Source organism: Hemitrygon akajei, chromosome 1, assembly GCF_048418815.1.
Source record: "Hemitrygon akajei chromosome 1, sHemAka1.3, whole genome shotgun sequence".
In the NCBI taxonomy this organism is placed as follows: domain Eukaryota; kingdom Metazoa; phylum Chordata; class Chondrichthyes; order Myliobatiformes; family Dasyatidae; genus Hemitrygon; species Hemitrygon akajei.
The window spans coordinates 8,126,429-8,147,439 of record NC_133124.1 but is presented as its reverse complement, the minus strand read 5'-3'; the positions used below and the strand labels follow the sequence as shown (position 1 = coordinate 8,147,439).

The window sequence follows — 21,011 nt, the reverse complement described above, 5'->3', positions numbered from 1 at the left end:
CATCCTGGTAAATCTCTCTCTTTCTGACATATCCTTCCTGCCCATCCTGGTAAATCTCTCACTTGCTGACATGTCCTTCCTGCCCATCCTGGTGAATCTCTCTCTTTCTGACATGTCCTTCCTGCCCATCCTGGTGAATCTCTCTCTTTCTGACATATCCTTCCTGCCCATCCTGGTAAATCTCTCACTTGCTGACATGTCCTTCCTGCCCATCCTGGTAAATCTCTCACTTGCTGACATGTCCTTCCTGCCCATCCTGGTGAATCTCTTTCTGACATATCCTTCCTGCCCATCCTGGTGAATCTCTCTCTCTTTCTGACATGTCCTTCCTGTCCATCCTGGTAAATCTCTCTCTTTCTGACATATCCTTCCTGCCCATCCTGGTAAATCTCTCACTTGCTGACATGTCCTTCCTGCCCATCCTGGTGAATCTCTCTCTTGCTGACATATCCTTCCTGCCCATCCTGGTAGATCTCTCTCTTTCTGACATGTCCTTCCTGCCCATCCTGGTGAATCTCTTTCTGACATATCCTTCCTGCCCATCCTGGTGAATCTCTCTCTTTCTGACATATCCTTCCTGCCCATCCTGGTAAATCTCTCTCTTTCTGACATATCCTTCCTGCCCATCCTGGTGAATCTCTTTCTGACACATCCTTCCTGCCCATCCTGGTGAATCTCTCTCTTTTTGACATGTCCTTCCTGCCCATCCTGGTAAATCTCTCTCTTTCTGACATATCCTTCCTGCCCATCCTGGTAAATCTCTCACTTGCTGACATATCCTTCCTGCCCATCCTGGTAAATCTCTCACTTGCTGCCATATCCTTCCTGCCCATCCTGGTAAATCTCTCACTTGCTGACATATCCTTCCTGCCCATCCTGGTAAATCTCTCACTTGCTGCCATATCCTTCCTGCCCATCCTGGTAAATCTCTCACTTGCTGACATATCCTTCCTGCCCATCCTGGTGAATCTCTCTCTTGCTGACATATCCTTCCTGCCCATCCTGGTAAATCTCTCTCTTTCTGACATGTCCTTCCTGCCCATCCTGGTGAATCTCTCTCTTTCTGACATGTCCTTCCTGCCCATCCTGGTGAATCTCTCTTTTTCTGACATATCCTTCCTGCCCATCCTGGTGAATCTCTCTCTTTCTGACATATCCTTCCTGCCCATCCTGGTAAATTTCTCACTTGCTGACATGTCCTTCTTGCCCATCCTGGTGAATCTCTTTCTGACATATCCTTCCTGCCCATCCTGGTGAATCTCTCTCTTTCTGACATATCCTTCCTGCCCATCCTGGTAAATCTCTCTCTTTCTGACATGTCCTTCCTGCCCATCCTGGTGAATCTCTCTTTTTCTGACATGTCCTTCCTGCCCATCCTGGTGAATCTCTCTCTTTCTGACATATCCTTCCTGCCCATCCTGGTAAATCTCTCACATGCTGACATGTCCTTCCTGCCCATCCTGGTGAATCTCTTTCTGACATATCCTTCCTGCCCATCCTGGTGAATCTCTCTCTTTCTGACATGTCCTTCCTGCCCATCCTGGTGAATCTCTCTCTTTCTGACATATCCTTCCTGCCCATCCTGGTAAATCTCTCTCTTTCTGACATATCCTTCCTGCCCATCCTGGTGAATCTCTCTCTTTCTGACATGTCCTTCCTGCCCATCCTGGTAAATCTCTCTCTTGCTGACATGTCCTTCCTGCCCATCCTGGTAAACCTCTCTCTTTCTGACATATCCTTCCTGCCCATCCTGGTAAATCTCTCTCTTTCTGACATGTCCTTCCTGCCCATCCTGGTAAATCTCTCTCTTGCTGACATGTCCTTCCTGCCCATCCTGGTAAACCTCTCTCTTTCTGACATATCCTTCCTGCCCATCCTGGTGAATCTCTTTCTGGCATGTTCTTCCTGAATAGTGTACAGTGATTTTGGTCAACTTCAATATGACATCCCATCTCTTATGCTAAAGAACATGGCTTATTTATATGAAACTGTCTGATGCAATGTGGACTAACATAATATTTTGATACTAATAGCTTTAATTTTTTTGACTGACATATTTTTGACTATCTAAGAATTGAAAGTAATATATCTGATGTCAATAATATCTTGATTATTGACTTTTGCTTTTAATTCTCTTAATAGAGGATGTGGCCCTGAAAAAGACCATGTTTACCTACAGCTGCACCATCTACCCCCGGAGCAGCTGGCAATGCGACTGCCTGGCATTTCAGAAACTGCCATGATTTTTGCTGGTGTGGATGTCACCAAAGAGCCAATTCCAGTTTTGCCTACAGTGCATTACAATATGGGGGGTGTCCCCACCAACTACAGAGGACAGGTAATAGACTCAAGTGATTCTGTAGATGCTGGAAATCCAGAGAAATGCAAAGTGCTGTGGTGGAGCTCAGCAGGTCAGGCAGCATCAATGGAGAGGAATATATGGTCGACATTTCTCGGACCGAGACTTTTATCAGGACTTGCTGAAAGGTCTCGGCCTGTAGCATTTACTTTGTTACCTCACCACCTGGTAATTCTGCCAGCAACAGAATTGGCTGTGCTTACCCACACACTTGTGACTGAAGGGTGAGCCGTCAGAAATATACAAAACTGAGAGGCATGGATGTTTTCTTCCATGTTGGGAATGTCAAATACCAAAGGGAAGGTGGGGAGGGGAAGAGAGGGGGAAAGTTTAAAGAAGATTTGCAAAGCATAGCTTTCTGCAGCTTATTTCAGTCCTATGCAGTGCCTCCCCTCCACACCAGACATTGATGCAACCAGTTAGAATGCCAGACCTGTTGAAGGGTCTCTGCCCGAATCATTAACTCTATATTCCTTTCCACAAGTGCTCACTGACCTGCTGAATTCTTCCAGAATTTTGTGTGTGTTGCACTATAAAGTCGTGAAACAAAGAAGGCACCACTTTTGTTCCCTGACAAGGTCATTTTAGTATGTGGTCTACTATGAATAATGTGAATCTCAACCTTCTTAAGCCAGTAGAAACAAAATTATATTGTGCTTTCTTTAGGAACTTGGTACATTTACAGCATTGACACTGGTTGTGTTATGAGAAAATAACAAAACCATAAGACATAGGAGCAGAATTAGGCCATTTGGCCCATCGAGTCTGCTTCGCCATTCCATCATGGCTGATTTATCATCCCTCTCAACCCCATTCTACCTTTATCTGTAACCTTTGATCCCCCGACTAATCTACCAACATCCACTTTAAATATACCTGATGACTTGTCTGTGGCAATGAAATCCACAGATTTATGAGCCTTTGGCTAAAGAAATTACTCCTCAACTCTGTTCTATATGGACACCCGTCTATTCTGAGGCTGTGCCCTCTGGTCCTAAACTCCCCCACTATAGGGAACATCTTATCCACATCCATTCTATCTATGCCTCTCAATACTCAAACGGTTTCAATGAGAACCCCATCCTCATTTTTGTAAACTCCAGTGAGCACAGGCCCAGAGCCTAATACACAAACCCTTTCATTCCCAGAATCATTCTCATGACCCTCCTCTGGGCCCTCTTCAACGCCACATCGGTTCTTAGATAAGCGGCCCAAAACTGTTGGCAGTACTCCGAATTTGGTATAACCAATGCCTTATAAAGCTTCAGCATTACATCCTTGCTTTTATATTGAAATCCTCTCAAATTGAATGCCAACATTGCATTTGCCTTTCTCACCACTGACTCAACCTGCAAGCTAACCCTGCAGCAACATGTCATATAATGAAGCTTGCTCGGTAATGGTAGAGGTCCATGGCATAAAAAAGGTTGGAAACCCCTGCTCTAAAGTGTTCATGAGGTGTACAGTTTTTTAAAACAGTTTATCTGAATGGAAGTGTGTTGGGCTCATGGTATAAAAATAGTTTCACTACATTTGAGTGTATAATTTGCTTCTTGCAGGTGATTAAGCATGTAAATGGTAAAGATGTTGTCGTCCCTGGTCTCTACGCTTGTGGTGAAGCTGCTAGTGCTTCTGTACATGGAGCTAATCGGCTTGGAGCAAACTCCTTACTCGACTTGGTGGTGTTTGGTCGTGCCTGTGCCCTCACCATTGCAGAAACGTCCAAGCCTGGTAAGCTTTCTGACTCATTCTGAAATGGAGCAAACCATTTCCAGAGCACGTCACAGAGTGTTCTAACCAATCAAGGTTAAAATAGGTTCTTGATCATTGGTTTTTTGTTCCTACAAAATGTCAGTGTTTGGAGGACAAATATTTATTCCTTGCCAAATAATGTTGGAGGATGAGAGGTAACTTGATAGAGGTGCATGAAACACACACAGAATGCTGGAGGCCACGCACTTTAATTCCACTTCCCATTCCCATTCTGATACTTCAGTCCATGACCTCCTCTACTGTCATGATGAGACCACACTCAGGTTGGAGGAACACCACCTTGTATTCCGTTTAGGTAGCCTCCAACCTGGTGGCATGATCATCAATTTCTCAAACTTTCAGTAATGCCCCCGCCCCACCCCCACCCCCACCCTCTCCTCACCAGCCCCATTCCCTTTTCTTTCTCTCACCTTATCTCCTTGCCTGCCCATTAGCTCCCTTGGGTGCTCCTCCCCACTTTTCTTTCTTCCACGGCCTTCTATCCCCACCTATCAGACTCCCCCCTTCTCCAGTCCTGTTGTATCTCTTTCACCAATCAACTTCCCAGCTATTTACTTCATTCCTGCCCTCTCAGTTTCACCTATCACTTTGTGTTTCTCTCTGCCCTCTCCCACTCCTCAGCTTTCTTTCCCCAGTCCTGTAGAAGGGTGTCAGCCTGAAACGTCAATTCTACTTTTTTCCATAGATGCTGCCGGGCCTGCTGAGTTCCCCCGACATTTTGTGTGTGTTGTTCAGATTTCCAGCATCTGCAGATTCTCTGCCTCTTAGCACCTCATACATCTCTAACATAGACTGAGTGGACAGGCAGAGACATTTTCCCAAAGTAGAAATGGTTAATACCAGGGGACATTATTTTAATATGATTGGGAGAAAGTATAGGGGAGAAGTTTTTTTACACAGAGAATGGGTGTGTGGAACTCTCCGTAAGGGTGGTGGTTGATGCAGATATCTTAGGGGCATTTACAGTAAGAGACTGTTAGATAGATATATGATAGAAAAATGAAGCATTATTTAGGAGGAACAGGTTAGACTGATGTTAGCACAATTTGGTGGCTGGAGGGCCTGTATTGTGATTTACAGTTCAGTGCTTTATTTAGACCCTAAGCCAGGGGTGGGCAAACTTTTTGACTTGTGGGCCACAAAGGGTTCTAAAATTTGACAGGGGGGCCGGACCAGGAGCAGATGGACGGAGTGTTTTGGTAATACACCTCATAAGAGAAAATAAAATATCATGGGATATGTAGAAAACATGTGCTTTAATTTCAATTGAAAATGAACAAATGCATTACAACAAAATATCTGTCTTTGATGTCCCATGGTATTTAGCTATTTATTGAAATGACTTTTAAAACACTGAAAATTAAATGAATAAAATACAGCTTTTTTTAATAGTAACAGTTATTATTTTAAAGCACTGAAAATTCTGTTATCCTTCAAGATATTATCATCATCACTCTCCTCCTGACTGTCTTTATTTCAAAAACGGTAGGAGATGCAGGTCTACTTGTCCTGCTCCTTCTTATTCAATTGTCCCCTGTGCCAAAACTCAACAACGACCAGCACAAGGACAGAACAGTGACAGCGCGCCAGTATGCAGAGCACGTTATTTGATCTGGAGCGCATTTTTTATTTTGAGAACGTACGTGCACCTGCGCACTACTCATGTCCATCACTTAACAGAAATGACATGTAACATGTAAGGCTTATTGAAAAAAATATTTTCAAATGCATTTTTTACATAACACAACGAAGAAACTTATTTTTAATTTCAGTGGGAACAGTGTTGTTGGTCTCCCTTTTTAGCCAGCGCATCAAAGTCTGGATTTAGTTTTGTTGTGGCGATTCTCAGGATGGATCTGAGGTGTTGGTCAGTTAACTTGGATCTGTGGCTGGCTTTGTTGATGTTCATGACGCTGAACGCCTGTTCACACAAATAGGTCGAGCCGAACAACGCCAGCATTTTCTGTGCCGTCCTCCGGAGGTTTGGAAACACCTCTTTACCAAGTGAAGCATAAAAGTCATTCAGTTTAAGAGAGTTGAACTTCTCTTTTAAGACGGGGTCAGACTGAAGGTCGATCAGTTCCAGCTGTAGCTCCTCTGGTGCTGTTTCAGGATCTTGTGACAGGGGACAGGCCACCAACTGAAGTGACTTGTCAATTTTTTCAAAATCAGAAAAGCGACGGCAGAATTCTCTGTGCAGTGCATCCAGTGACTCGCTGTATTTTTTCACATTTGCGCCGGCCTCTTCCAGCGTGGCTAGTGTGGGAAAATGAGTGAATAACTTATTGAAAATTTGCCTGGAGAAAAAAGCCAGCTTGGATTTAAAGGCTTTCACGTTTGTGTACATGTCATGCACAAACTGATCCTTCCCCTGTAGCTTCACGTTCAGTTCATTCATGTGTGAAAATATATCCACAGCAAACGCAAAGTCACAAAGCCAGCTCTTGTTGCTCAGCTCAGGAAATTCGCCGGCCTTCCTCAGTAACTCCAAAAATGCACCGATCTCCTCTTTGAGCTCCCATACTCGTTGAAACACTTTGCCCAAACTTAACCAGTGGACACAGGAGTGATAAAGTAGGTCCTGGTGATCCGCATCAGTTTCCTCCAGGAACGTGATGAACTGACGGTGCTGAAGTCCCCTTGCACGTATAAAGTTGACAAGTTTTACGACAGGATTCACAACATGATTCAGCTGTAATACCGATTTACATAGAGATTCCTGGTGGATGATGCAGGGAAGGAAAATAACATCCTGGTCAGGATTTTCATCTTTCACTTTATTCTGTATTCTCCTCAGCAGGCCGACATTTTTCCCTGTCAAATTAGGAGATCCATCTGTGGTGACGTTGATAAGTTTACTCCAAGGGAGCTTCATATTTTCGATGACAGCAGACACCCGGTCATACAAGTCCTCTCCCCGTGTTTTTCCTTTCAGAGACTCCATTGTCAAAAACTCCTCCGTTATTTCAAAAGTATTGTTAATTCCTCGGATAAAAATGAGGAGCTGAGCAGTGTCTTTTACATCGTTGCTTTCATCCAGTGCTAATGAATATAACGTGAACGACTCTGCCTTTTTATTTAAGTCGCTGGTTATATCTTCATCTATCAGTTCCACATGGCGAGTCACTGTCCTGCGTGATAAACTGATTTTTTCAAATTTGTCTTTGCTCTCCGGACACAATACACCTGCTGTCTCCACCATACATTCTTTTAAAAACTCGCCTTCAGACAGAGGCTTGCTGGCCTTTGCTAATTTGAATGACAGCATAAAACTCGCCTTGGTACTTGACTCATGAATGGCAGTTTGACGGTGAAAAAAATTTTGTTGAGCCTGTAAATTAGCTGCCAACCTCTGAGCATTAGCTTCCCGTTCTTTCGTTGACTGGTTGCTAGCATAGTTGGCATGTTTTGTGGCAAAGTGACGGCTGATATTATATTCTTTAAAAACCGCCACAGTCTCTTGGCATATCAGGCATACAGCAGTTGATCGGTGTTCGGTAAAAAGATATTTAGTTGTCCACTCCTTATTAAACACCCGACATTCTCTATCCACTTTTCTTTTCTTAGCTCCACTCATCTTTACAGAAGGGGTGAGAGGTCAAAGAGTAAAGCGCAAATGTGGAATAGTGCGCTGCACCTCAACAAAGGTCAATGTATATAGAGTGCGTCATCTATTGGGAAAACACCAGATTTGCGGGGAAAATGCGTTAACAAGGTTTATTAATATTAATTTCATCAAGTTCTGCGGGCCAGATTAAAAAGCTTAGCCGGCCGCATATGGCCCCCGGGACGTAGTTTGCCCATGCCTGCCCTAAGCATTTCACAGAAAATGCCACTTTGCAACATCTGCTTATTGTAGAGGTCTGCAAAATCAGTTAAAAATCTTAAGAAGGCCACGGGCTCCTACAGCACAATATACTATGGTTCATAGAGAATTAAAATTGGAATTTTGAACCTTGGGTTTATGGTAACTATTTTTCATACTGTCTGAGAACCCGGGTTCTAAGTTTTCGTATTGGAATCCAACGTTGTTGAGGTAACAGTGTGGAATGGGCCCAATGAGCCACCACACTGCCCAGCAATGCCCCAATTTAATCCTAACCTAATCACGGGACACGTTACAACAACCAATCAACTTACTAACCAGTGTGTCTTTGGACTGTGGGAGAAAGCCAGAGCTCCCATGTGGTCACGGAAAGAACATACAAAACTCCTTACAGGCAGCAGAACCCGGTCAGCTGTGCTGTAAAGCATTGTCCTGACCACTACACTACCACGAAACAAATAAGCAAGTTCCATTGTCTGCCTCCCACCCAGCCAATTCCTCTCTTCCTCCTATTCTTCCCCACCAATAGTTAACAGGATTTCTTGGTACTGTACATTTTATTGAAGTCCCAATCAGAGCATGTATTGCAATATCCAGTGTTAGGACAACTTTATAACTTTTGTTAAATAGCAAGTGAGCTTTGTTACTTATTGTCTTTCATATCCCTGAATTTTTCTAAGTGTGGCACATCTTAAGTACGTTCACTATTACACAGCAGCCAACATTCCTTCACCAAGGACCACATTAAAGGACAAAGTCCAAAGTAAATTTATTATCAAAGTACCTATTTGTCACCATATACAGCCCTGAGATTCATTTTCTTACAGGCATTCACACCAGAACAAAGAAATATTACAGAATCAATGAAAAATACATACAAAGACTGACAAACAATCAAAGGCAAAAGGAGGCAAACTGTGCAAATACAAAAAAAATCAGGCCAAGTAATGTTATTTGATGGATCCAACCATTAAGTATACCTTTACCTCCCCCCCCCCCCCCCCCCCAACCCTGCTTTCTGCAGGGATCGCTCTCCATGATTCCCTGGTCCATTCATCCCGCCCCACTAATCTTCCTCCCTCTGGTGTCTTCCCCCTCCTTTCCAGTCCTGAAGAAGGGTCTTGGCCTGAAACATCAACTATTTATTCATTTCCATAGTTTCTGCCTGACCTGCTGAGTTTCTCCAGCATTTTGTGAGAGTTGCTTTGGATTTCCAGCATTTGCAGACTTTCTCGTGTTTATGTTATTAAGAGAACTCCCTGCATTTCATATAGTGTTATAAGCTGGAAAGCAATTCATCATTACAGACTAAGTTCCACGTTGGTAGGGTATGATCACACAACTTTCTGACACTTGATGTAAGGATGCTTACTATATTGTTTCATGTTTTGTGTTTTTTTTTGTTTTTCAGTGCTCTTTCTACATGCTAGATCTTGGGGAGATTATAGCTACAACAATACTGTTTTTCTTTGTGGAAGAATTACTATCAACTGAATAGAATTTGATTCTTTTTAAGATAATTTCTTTGTATCTGAAGTGCTATTCTTTCTTGCTGCAAACTCAGGAGAAGCTCTTGCACCAATTGATCCAAATGCTGGGGAGGAGTCAGTGGCGAACCTGGACAGAATGCGGTTTGCCGACGGAAGCACTCGCACGTCTGAGTTCCGTCTGAACATGCAGAAGGTGAGGAACGGGGTAGCTTTCGGAAATTACTCAGTCAATATATTTCAAAGCTTTTGTATAGTATGGGGTAATTGAAGTTACTGTTGAAAATAGGGCCGCCAGCGTTTAAAAGGCTTTCCATGATTCAGCTCAGCTGGTGGCTATTTAGTGCAAATATTAATGAATATTCCTATTAAAACCATTAAAGATCGGCAGCACTTTGGGGTTGATGGTTCCTCCTGCCTATAACTTAGGGTGATGGAATGTCTGTGGGAAGATGCAAAACATGGTCAGAAATATTCAGCATGGACTAGATGGGCCAAAGGGTCTGTTTTTGTGCTGTAGTTCTGTATGACTCCATGCGCGATGAATGCTTCTAGGTTGAATCGTACAACAGTAGCAATGTGTTCCTTACAGGGTGGTATGGTAAGGTGGTGCTTGCTCAGCCTAACAATTTACAGCACCAGCAATTCGGATTCAGTTCCTGCTGCTGTCTGTAAGGAGTTTGTTTGTTAGCCCTGTGACCGTGTGGATTTCCTCCAGGTGCTCCAGTTCCCCTCCCCCCGCATTCCAAAGACGTACAGGTGAGGGTTAGTAAGTTGTGGGGATCCTGTGTCGGTGCCAAAAGCACGGCAACACTTGCAGGCTGCCCCCGGCACATCCTCAGATTGTGTTGGTCATTGACACAAGTGACACATTTCACAGTATGTTTTGATGTATGTGTGACAAATAAAGCTAATCTTTAATCTTCTCAAGGTTGTCCATAATGCTGAGTGGCTTCTTTGCCCCATCAGTGTATTTCTAATGGCGCAGGGTAGGCCACGGATATACACTCAGTGGCCACTTTATTAGGTACACCTGTTCACCTCATTAGTGCGAATCATGTGGCAGCAACTCAATGCAGGCATCGTCAAGAGGTTCAATTGTTCAGACAAAACATCAGAATGGAGAAAAAATGTGATCTAAGTGACAGATCTGAAGGAGGATCTCAGCCTGAAACATCGGCTGTTTACTCTTTTCTAGAAATGCTACCTGGCCTGCTGAGTTCCTCCAGATTTTCTCTTGTTTGTGACCATGGAATGATTGTGTCAGACGTGACAGTTTGAGTATCTCAGAAACTGCTGATCTCCTGGGATTTTCGTGCACAACAGTCTCTAGAGTTTACAGAGAATGGTGCAAATAACAAAAAACATCCAGTGAGCGGCAGTTCTGTGAGTGAGAGCCACCTTGTTAATGAGAGAGATCAGAGGAGAATGGTCAGACTGGTTCAATCTGACAGGAAGGCGACAATGTAAACAGCAATGTAAAAAGTGTTTGAAAGTGTGTGCAGTGCAGTGGCGGGGTAATAGAGGAGAAACTTTTAAGATGGTGTGAAGTTTTTATTTTCATAGTGCTTTCTGGAAAGAAGCTGCAGTGATGGTAGGCTGCAGCCAATGACTTTTTTTGCTGACATGATAGTTCACTGTAGCTTTTATATATTGTGAGAGGGTGCTGCAGATTACCAGACAGAAATAGCTGATGCAAAGATGCTCTCTGTGATGACAGTGTAGAATTGCACCAGTATGTGCTGCGGAAGATGGAATTCTACAAACTGCTGCAAGAAATGCATTTTCTGCCGAGCCTTTCTGTTAATGAAGGAGATGTGGTTAGGGTTATTACTGATTCTCACCAGAGAAATTAGATACTCTATATTAGCCCTATTGAGCCATTTGAAAACTGTGTATTTAGGTACCTTTTAATCTTCTAAAATGAAGCAAATGGGGTAATTTAGACAATCTAAGCTTGTAACTTAACTATAGGCCTCAATAGTGTTTTGACGTCAAAGCGTGAGAATTGACAGTACACATTTGTAATCTGTATCGCAAATGGCAAGCATTAGTCCTTGCTCATACTACATTCAAAATGGAAATGATCTTCTTGTTACAGGGGACCAAACTGCAATTGCCAATTTTGCATCAGGGTAGCAAGTTAGAATTCTTTGGCCTTAATGATCTAAAATCAGTTATATTTTAACATAATACGGTTTTCAGTGGCCTAATTCTGCTCCTATGGTCTAACCCTAACCCTGAGTCTTTCAAATGTGGACGGAAACCGGAGCACCCAGAGGAGACCCATGCAGTCACGACGAGAACATACAAATTCCTTACAGACAGCAGTGGGAATTGAGCCACCGATCACTGATGCTGTAAAGCGTTACGCCAACTGCAATGCTATAGGTTTCTTTATGTCGCTTCCCTCACACTGGTGGATTCTTCTGAACAAAATGTAGCTACCAAAAGACATTATTGCTAATTAACTTGTATTTCATCTTTTGAATTAAACCTTTGCCAGCTTGCCTGCTTTAGCAGTGTGTTAGCTAGTTGATTTAAATTTAATTAGGAAATTAATTGGTTTGAATGGGCTATAAAATGTCTTGATGCTGATTAGGGATGTACGGAAGATTAATGTTCACTTAATTCCTACCTTCTGCAGTGCATGCAAAGTCACGCAGCAGTGTTCCGCACAGGGTCAGTGCTTAAGGAAGGCTGTGACAAGCTGAATGATCTATACAATTGCTTGAGTGACATCAAGACATTTGACAGAGGTAAATATATTTCCTAACATAGAAATAAAGGATGTCGGAAATAGACAGCAGATTGGGTAACATTTGTGGAGAGAGAAATACAGTTCAGGTCATTGTCCTTTGTAACAAAAAGTTCATGACTTCCTCGATTAATTTATTTATAAGGCTTTGAGACTTTATAAGACATTGGTCAGCAGTTTTTGGGCTAATGGCATTTGAAAGGGACTAGAAGAGGTTCAAGAGAATGAGCTTGGAAATGAAAGGGTTAACATATGAGTGTTTGAAGACTCTGGGCTGGTACTCGCTGGAGTTTAGAAGAATGACAGGGGATCTTGGTGAAACCTATCGAATGTTGAAAGGCCTAGACAGAATGGATGTGAAGAGCATTTTTCTGATACTGGGAGGGTCTTGGACCAGAGGGCACAGACTCAGAGTACAAAGAGATCCCTTTTAGAACAGAGATGAGGAGGAATTTCTTTAGCCAGAGAGTGGTGAATCTGTGGAATTCATTGCCACAGGTGGCTGTGGTGGCCATGTCATTGGGTGTATTTAAAGTGGATGTTGATAGGTTCTTGATTAATCAGGGCATCAGAGGTCTTAGGGAGAAGGCAGAGAAATGGGGTTGAGAAAAATAATAAATCAGCCTTGATGGAATGGCAGAGCAGATTCAAAGGGCTGAAAGGCCGAATTTTGCTCCCATCTGCCACAAGCAGGACTTCCTGGTGGCCAAGTATTTCAATTCCAATTCCCATTCATGTTCCGAAGTGCTGATCTGTGGCTCCTCTTGTGCCAAGATGAGGCCACCCTCCAAATGGAGGAGCAACACCTTATAATCCATCTGGGTACCCTCCAACCTGATAGCATGAATATCGATTTCTCCTTCTGATAAACAGATTCCCCTTCCTCCCAATTCCCTACTCTGATCTTTTACTTCTCACCTGCCTATTACTTCCCCCTGGGTCCCCTTCTGTTTCCCTTTCTGCTATGATCCACTCTCCTATCAGATTCTTCCTTCTCCAGTCCTTGACCTGTCCCACACACTTGGCTTCATCTATCACTTTCCAGCTACCCTCTTTCCCTCCCCCCCACCCCATTTTTCTATTCTGGCATCATTCCCCTTCCTTCTCAGTCCTGAAGGTCTCAGCCTGAAAAGTCAACTGAAGAGACCAGTATTGTATGGGGTGGCCAGTAGGGTGGAAATAGAGGATCTGAGCAGTTCTGTGTTCTTCTTACAAGCATAGAACATAGAATAGTACAGCACATTACAGGCCCTTTGGCCCACAATGTTGTGCCGACCCTCAAACCCTGCCTCCCATATAACCCCCCACCTTAAATTCCTCCATGTACCTGTCTAGTAGTCTCTTAAACTTCACTAGTATGTCTGCCTCCACCACTGACTCAGGCAGTGCATTCCATGCACCAGCCACTCTCTGAGTGAAAAACCTTCCTCTAATATCCCCCTTGAACTTCCCTCCCCTTACCTTAAAACCATGTCATCTTGTACTGAGCAGTGGTGCCCTGGGGAAGAGGTGTTGGCTGTCCACTCTGTCTATTCCTCTTAATATCTTGTACACCTCTATTGTGTCTCCTCTCGTCCTCTTTCTCTCCAGAGAGTAAAGCCCTAGCTCCCTTAATCTCTGATCATAATCCATACTCTCTAAACCAGGAAGCATCCTGGTAAATCTCGTCTGTACCCTTTCAAGCATATCCTTGCTCTAAGTTTTAAGAGGAGAAGGGTTTCAAGTAGAGATGCAAGAAAGGTCAGATGTGGTTAAGAAGGTTGTCAATTACGATAGCGGTAAGCCAGCAGTTCATGAAGAAAGACCTTTCTTCAAGGCATCAATGTTATCTGTGATCATCAGAACAGTTAGGACCATTCCAGAGGAACTGGGAGAATGAAACAGGGTGGGATCTTCTTTGATTCTGGTTATGAGCAGTTTAGTGGTAAGGATCTTGTGATTAATAAGCACAATACTTGTATCAAATGTGCTGAAGTGTTTCAAGTGTTTCAAGTGGTCAGTAAACTGTGTTTAATGAGAGCTATGCTGTTTGTTTCAGGTATCGTTTGGAATTCTGACCTGATTGAGACCTTGGAGCTGCAAAACTTGATGCTGTGTGCCTTGCAGACAATCTACGGTGCAGAGGCTCGCAAGGAAAGCAGAGGAGCACATGCTCGGGAGGACTTCAAGGTTAGAGTCATCTGACAGTCTGAATGGATCAAACAACATAACTCTCTTACATCTCACATCGGAGCTGGGTGCTGAATCTTTACTGCATCAAAAGTGTCTAAAAGATATCCATGAAGTACAGAAAATACCATGGATAATCAGCAGATCGGATAGCAGTTCCGATGAGGGGTCATTGGCCAGAAACGTTAATTAGACTCGTAGAATACTACATCATAGTAACAGGCCCTTCGGTCCATCTAGACCATTTCAGCTATTATTCTGCCCAGACCCATCAACCTTCACATGGACCAAAGCCTTCCATATCCTCCTTCTCTTGAGTGTTCAAAGGTACAATTTAATGCTTTTTCTTCACAACCATCCACGAAAACAGAGGAATATCCCAAGAATGAGTGACAGTTACATGTTAGAACCCCAAAGTTCTCTCCCCAGCTCCCCCCCCCCCCCCCGTGCGTAAGCAGCAGCGAGCAACAACCCCCCCCCTCCCCCCACTGGCAAAAATAAAGTGTGAGCAAAGTAATAACAAAGACTTGCAGTTACCCCAAAGACGACATTGTTCACCCAATAATTCGACATGCTGCAGGCTCTCTCTCTCCTAATAAGGGAGAAAGAGGTGACTCCATTTTCCAACGAGCGGGGAGACATAACAAACAACTCGCTGGTTTACGATGTTAAAAGTCCGTTATGTCGCTTTTTTCAAGCTCTGTGCCTGAAGATCGCAAGGATCCCGGGTCCCCAGGCACACAGCAGATGCTCCGAGTTCCCCAACGACACACGGGTCTCCTGTGGTGACACTGACCCTTGATCCGCCCGTTTCCAGTTCCTCGAGATCCCAGGCTTCAGAATCCGAGCCGAAATCTTAGGCCGAGCCTTTGGCATGCCAAACAACGGCTGATTGTGGAACCCCGAGAGCGGGTCCCATTCCCGCAAAGAACCATAGCTGACGTGTAACTCCAGGTCAGGGTCTTCAAAAGAGCCCCGAAAGGGAAAAATAGAGATATTAAAGATGGAAATGGAACTGTTTTCGAAGATGCAAGCAAAGGAGACACTGTTGGTTACTTAGCTCCACCTCCTAACATTGAATGTTGCAATTGAAATTGCACCATTTCCACTGTCAGCTCATTCCACACTCTCCCCACCTTCCTGTTCCCTTTAAACATTTCACCTTTCATCTTAACCCATGACCTCTTACTCCAGTCTACACAGAAGATGCCCAATCTGCGAAGCAGGTTCAGATTCATTTGTTTATCACTTGTCAAGCAAACAATAAATTCATCATTTGTGTTAACAGCCAACGGACTCAAGGATGTGGTGGGGGCACATGCAAGTATCACCACAACAACAGATAAACAAGACTCTATCCTCCCTCCCAGCCATTCACTCACTCACTCACTCACTCATATACACAGACGCATCTCCAACCCCAGGACAGGCCTCCTACCACCACTTGGCCATGGGCTTGCATATTTTCAACATCTGCAATTTTTTTCCTTACCATTAAAATCTACCCTCTGTGAATAATGTTATGAATGTTGAGAACATTTATTGACCTTTCAAATAATTTCCCCTAATTTAATCATTGAATTTTAATTAATCTTTTTAGCTTCATTTCCTGGCCTCAGAATAGAATATCTTGTCAGAACCAGGGAAGCTCAGTTATTCACTTTAGTGAGATGCCTGTGGGGCGCTTAGAGTAGGTAGGCAGTGGGGGGTGGTTAATGTATGAGGAGTGTTTGATAGTTCTGGCCCTTTACTCACTGGAGTTTAGAAGAATGAAGGGGATCTCAGTGAAAGCTACTGAATCTTGTAAGGCCAAGATAGTGGATGTTTCCTAGTCTAGAACCAGAGAGCACAGCCTCAGAGTAGAGGGACATCTATTTAGAAGAGAGGAGGGAAAATTTCTTTAGCCAAAGGGTAGTAATGGCTGTGCAGGCTAAGTCATTGGGTATATTTAAGGCAGAGATTGACAGGTTCTTGATTAATCAGTGCATCAAAGGTTGTGGAGAGAAGGCAGGAGAATGGGGTTGAGAGGGATAATGTATTAGCCATGATGGAATGGAGAAGCAGACTCGATTTTGAATAGCCTAATTCTGTCTATATGTCTTATGGTCTTATAATTTTAAGGTGATTAGAGGAAGGTATAGAGGAGGTAAGTTGTTTTTTTTTTACAGAGTGTGTTGGGTGTGTGGAATGCATTGCCAGAAGTGGTTGAAGAGGCAGATACATTTGGGACATTTAAGAAGCTCTTAGAAAGCCATATGGATGATGGAAAAGTGGCGGGCCATCTGGGAAAGAAGAGTTAGATTGATCTTGGAGCAGGTTAAAAGGTTGGCACAACATCTTGAGCTGATGGGCCTGTACTGTCCAGAAGGCTTCTGTGTTCTATGAAATTGAAAGGGGGGGGGGAATGATTCTCCGTGGGGCCATCTGAAATGTGCAATGAAATAGTTTGGGACTTCCTCATTTCTTTTGTCTCTTTCAGCTGAGAATTGATGAATATGACTTTTCAAAACCATTGCAAGGTCAAGAAAAGAAACCATTCAGCGAACATTGGCGGAAACACACTCTCTCCTCTATGGATCCAAAGACTGGGAAGGTGAGGATCTTTGATTAGTGTACACAGAAGGTTTACACAGACAGATTCCTAGGGTACAGACTGAGAAAAGTATCATCCCATCTGAATAAAGCATTCTTTTGAACGATTAAATGGTTAGTTTTACAAAATGCTACAGGCATTAGATATTTTGAATTGCTGGTCATGCGAAGTAGGAAATTACAGTTACTCTAATTGCGACTTCCAACTGGTAAAGTTAGTTGTCAGTAAACCATGGGTGCTTTGCAGAAAGACACCCAAATAGAACTTACTGAATTACAACATCTCGATGGAAAACTCATGTTCTATTTAACATCTGTTGTCATTCAATGGAAAAATTAGAAATCACCGATTGATTAGCTTCCTCAGATTTGGTCTGTGGTCAGGGGCAGGAGGTTTTGACTGCCAGAAAGGCGGGTAGTGGGATCTAAGCGACTGTGCTGGAGGAGCCTCAAATCTTGAGCTTGGTCAACAGGTCCGAGATTCTTGCTCTTGTGTGGATGAGAGTGGGGGCTCTAGGAAGGATGAGCAACCTAACTGTGGCACCGTAGTTCAGGGAGCTATTCAAGAGGTGGAAGGGAAGAGAAATGTAGTAGTAAAGGCAATAGACTGTCATGAGGATAGAGTGTCCCAAAGGCCGTGTTGCCTGCTTGGTGTCCAAGTTCGGGACATCTTACTGACATCAAGGTAGGATTTGACCGAGTATGGCATCAAGGTGCCCTAGCTAAAATGGAATCAGTGGGAATTACAGGGAAAAACCGCTGCTGGTTGGAATTGTACCTGACACAAAGGAAGATTGTTGTGGTGGTTGGAGGTCAATCATTTCATCCTCAGAATGTCACTGCAGCAGTTCCTCAGGGAAGTAGCTTAGGACCACCATCTTCAGCTGCTTCATCAATGACCTTCCTTCTGTCAGAAGGTCAGAAGTGGGGATGTTCATAGATGACTGCATAATGTCCTGCACTATACGTGACTCCTGAGATAGTGAAGCAGTTCATACCCAAAGGCAGCAGGACCTGGACAGTATCTAGGCTTGAGTGACAAGTGGCAAGTAACGTATGAGCCACAGAAGTGCCAGGCAATGGCTATCTCCAACAAGAGAGCTCCTAACCATCATCCCTTGACATTCAGTGGCATCAACATCCTGCGGGTTACCATTGACAGAAACTGAACTGATCTAATCATATAAACACCGTGGCTACCAGGACAGGTCAAAGGCTAGGAATCTTGCAGCGTGTAACTCACCTTCTGACTCCCAAAAGCCTGTCCGTCATCTACAAGGCTCAGGTCAGGAGTGTAATGGAATACTCGCCACTCGCCTGGAAGAGTACAGCTCCATCAACACTAAAGCTTGACACCATCCAGTCCAAGGTAACCCACTTGACTGGTAACCCTTCCACAAACATCCAGTCCCTCCACCATCGACGGGCAGTTGCAGCAGTGTGCACTATCTACGAGATGCACTGCAACAAGATACCAAAGTTCCTCAGGCAGCACAACCACTACCATCCCAGAGCAGATACCTGGAAACACCATCTCTTGGAAATCCCCCTCTAAGTCACTCACCATCCTGATTTGGAAATGTATTGCCGTTCTTTCATTGTCGCTGGGTCAAAATCATGGAATTTCCTCCCTAACAGCACTGTGGATGTGCCTACGCCTCAGAGACTGTAGCGGATCAAAAAGGCAGCTCATCACCTTCTCAACGGCAACTAGGGATGGGCAATAAATGATGTCTTAGCTGGCAATTCCCACATCCCGTAAATGAATAAATAAAAGTAAAATAAAAACCTGCAGAGGAATTTGCAGTGGGAAGGGAAAGATACAGTTGTTGTTGTCCATGTGGGTACAAACGACATATGTAGAATGAGGAAAGAGGTTCTGCTGAGGGAATTTGAGCAGCTAGGGACTAAATTAAAAAGCAGAACCAAAAAAGGTGGTAATTTCTGGATCACTAGCTGAGCCACGAGCAAATTGGCACAGGGTCAAGAAGATTAGAGGGTTAAATGCATGTCTCAAGGATTGGTGTGGTAGAAGTGGGTTTGAATTCATGGGAAATTGTCACCAGTATTGGGAAAGGAGGGAGCTGTACCAATGGGACAGGCTCCACCTGAACTATGATGAGACCTGGATCCTAGCGAATCACATAACTAGGATAGGGCTTTAAACTAAATAGCAGATTGGTGGGTTTAACAGATTGGAGAAATGTGGATAAAGTGAAGAAAAGTGTAGATAAAGATAAAGTAAAAGCAAAAGATAAAAAGGGGAAAGTAAGAGTGGAGAGAAGAAAAGTCAAGTGCAAAAGGGAAAAAGATTACAAGATATTTAAAACACAATGAGTGTAAGGGCACTTTATCTGAATGCCTGTAGTATTCAAAACAAGGTCAGTGAACTTGTGGCACAGACCAGTACAGAGGTATGATTTAGTGCCCATTACAGAAACGTGGTTGCAGGGTGGAGAGCATTGGGATTTAAATAGCCAAGAATATCAGGTTATACGGAAGGATAGCAGGAAGGTAAGGGAGGTGGGATAGCGCTCTGAATTAAGGATGAGATCAGGGCGACAGAGACGATCTAAGGAGCAGAATGTTGAATCCATCTGGGTAGAGATTAAGAATAGTAAAAGGAAAAACTCAGAGATTAGGAATAGTAAAGGGGAAAAACTCACTGGTGGGAATTGTCTATCAGCCACCGAATAATAACAGTACAGTGGCACAGGCAATAAACAGAAATATCTGAGGCATGTAAGAATGGAACAGCAGTTATCATGGGGGATTTTAACTTGCACATAGATTGGGTGAATCAAGTTGGCCGAGGCTGTCCTGAGGAGGACTTCATAGAATGCATCCATGATGGCTTTCTTGAACAGCATGTTACTGAACCTACAAGGGAACGTGCTATGTTAGATCTGGTCCTGTGTAATGAGACAGATAAATTTAGTGATTTTGTAGTTAGGAATCCTCTTGGAAAGAGTGATCACAGTATGATTGAGTTTCTTGTTAAAATGGAGGGTGCAACAGTTTGATCTAAAGCCAGTGTATTAAACAATGGAGACTACAATGGGATGAAGGACGGTTTGGCTAATATGTACTGGGAACACATGGTGGGATGGTTGAGGAACTATAGACTGGTTAGTTTAACATCTGTAGTTGGGAAAGTGCTTGAAGCTATCATTAAAGAGATTTTTCACGGTGCTCAGCAAAAGTATATTCCAGTTAAGAGCAAGGAGAGTAAGGGTGGAGAGAGCCAGCCTTCGATAACTAAGGAAATGAAAGAAGGCATCAAACTAAAAGCTTGTGCATACAAAGTCGCTAAGAGTAGTAGGAAACTGGAAGATTGGGAAAACTTTAAAAAATGACAAAGATCCACAAAGCTAGCAATAAAGAAAGGGAAACTAGATCATGAAAATAAACTAGCACAAAATATAAAAATGGATAGTAAAAGTTTTTGTAATTATATAAAGTGGAAAAGGGTGGCCAAAGTGAACTTGGATCCCTTGGAGAAGGGAAATTGCCATTTTCTTATTATCCAATATCAGAGGCATTGAATGACTGTTTTGTATTGGTCTTCACCATGGAGGACATGTCTAACATGCCAAAGAGATGTTATGGATACGATGGGAGGTGAGGACCTCGATACAATAGCTATCACTAAAGAGGTAGTGCTGAGCAAACTTGTGGGCCTGGAGATAGATAAGACCCCCAGTCCTAATGGAATGCAACCAGGTGTACTGAAAGAAATGGCAGAGGTTATAGTAGAGGTTTGGTGATAATATACCAATATTCCAATATTCTCTGGGCATTGGGCTGGTCCTGGTGGATTGGAAGACGGCAAATGTAATGTCACTGTTCGAAAAAGTATGTATGCAAAAGGCGAGTAACTATAGGCCAGTTAGTTTAACATCTGTAGTTGGGAAACTGCTTGAAGCTGACATTAAAGAAGAAATAGTGAGGCTTCAGGAAAGAAATGGATCCATCAGGCAGACGCAGCATGGATTCAGCAAAGGCAGGTCCTGTTTGACAAACTTACTGGGCTTCCTTGAGGATATA

General features: G+C 43.4%; 2 protein-coding genes across 5 annotated transcripts in view; one reads left to right on the top strand and one right to left on the bottom strand.

The window, feature by feature from the left end:
- The window catches only part of sdha (succinate dehydrogenase complex, subunit A, flavoprotein (Fp)), a 106,985-nt gene that overhangs the window by 32,422 nt on the left and 53,552 nt on the right, over window positions 1-21,011 (top strand). For all 4 annotated transcript variants that reach the window (XM_073030340.1, XM_073030490.1, XM_073030574.1 and 1 more), the window contains exons 9-14: window positions 2,143-2,338; window positions 3,919-4,090; window positions 9,523-9,641; window positions 12,093-12,204; window positions 14,242-14,372; window positions 16,852-16,965. In XM_073030340.1, coding sequence (XP_072886441.1) covers window positions 2,143-2,338; window positions 3,919-4,090; window positions 9,523-9,641; window positions 12,093-12,204; window positions 14,242-14,372; window positions 16,852-16,965 — 844 coding nt within the window. The remainder of the gene's footprint in view (window positions 1-2,142; window positions 2,339-3,918; window positions 4,091-9,522; window positions 9,642-12,092; window positions 12,205-14,241; window positions 14,373-16,851; window positions 16,966-21,011) is intronic.
- LOC140736204 (general transcription factor II-I repeat domain-containing protein 2-like) lies at window positions 5,226-16,857 on the bottom strand. Its single transcript, XM_073062117.1, has 3 exons — window positions 14,910-16,857; window positions 6,430-7,803; window positions 5,226-5,232 (listed from the first exon to the last, which is right to left on the bottom strand). Exons 2-3 carry the CDS (start codon window positions 7,707-7,709, stop codon window positions 5,226-5,228), a joined length of 1,287 nt encoding a protein of 428 aa, XP_072918218.1. The 5' UTR covers window positions 7,710-7,803; window positions 14,910-16,857.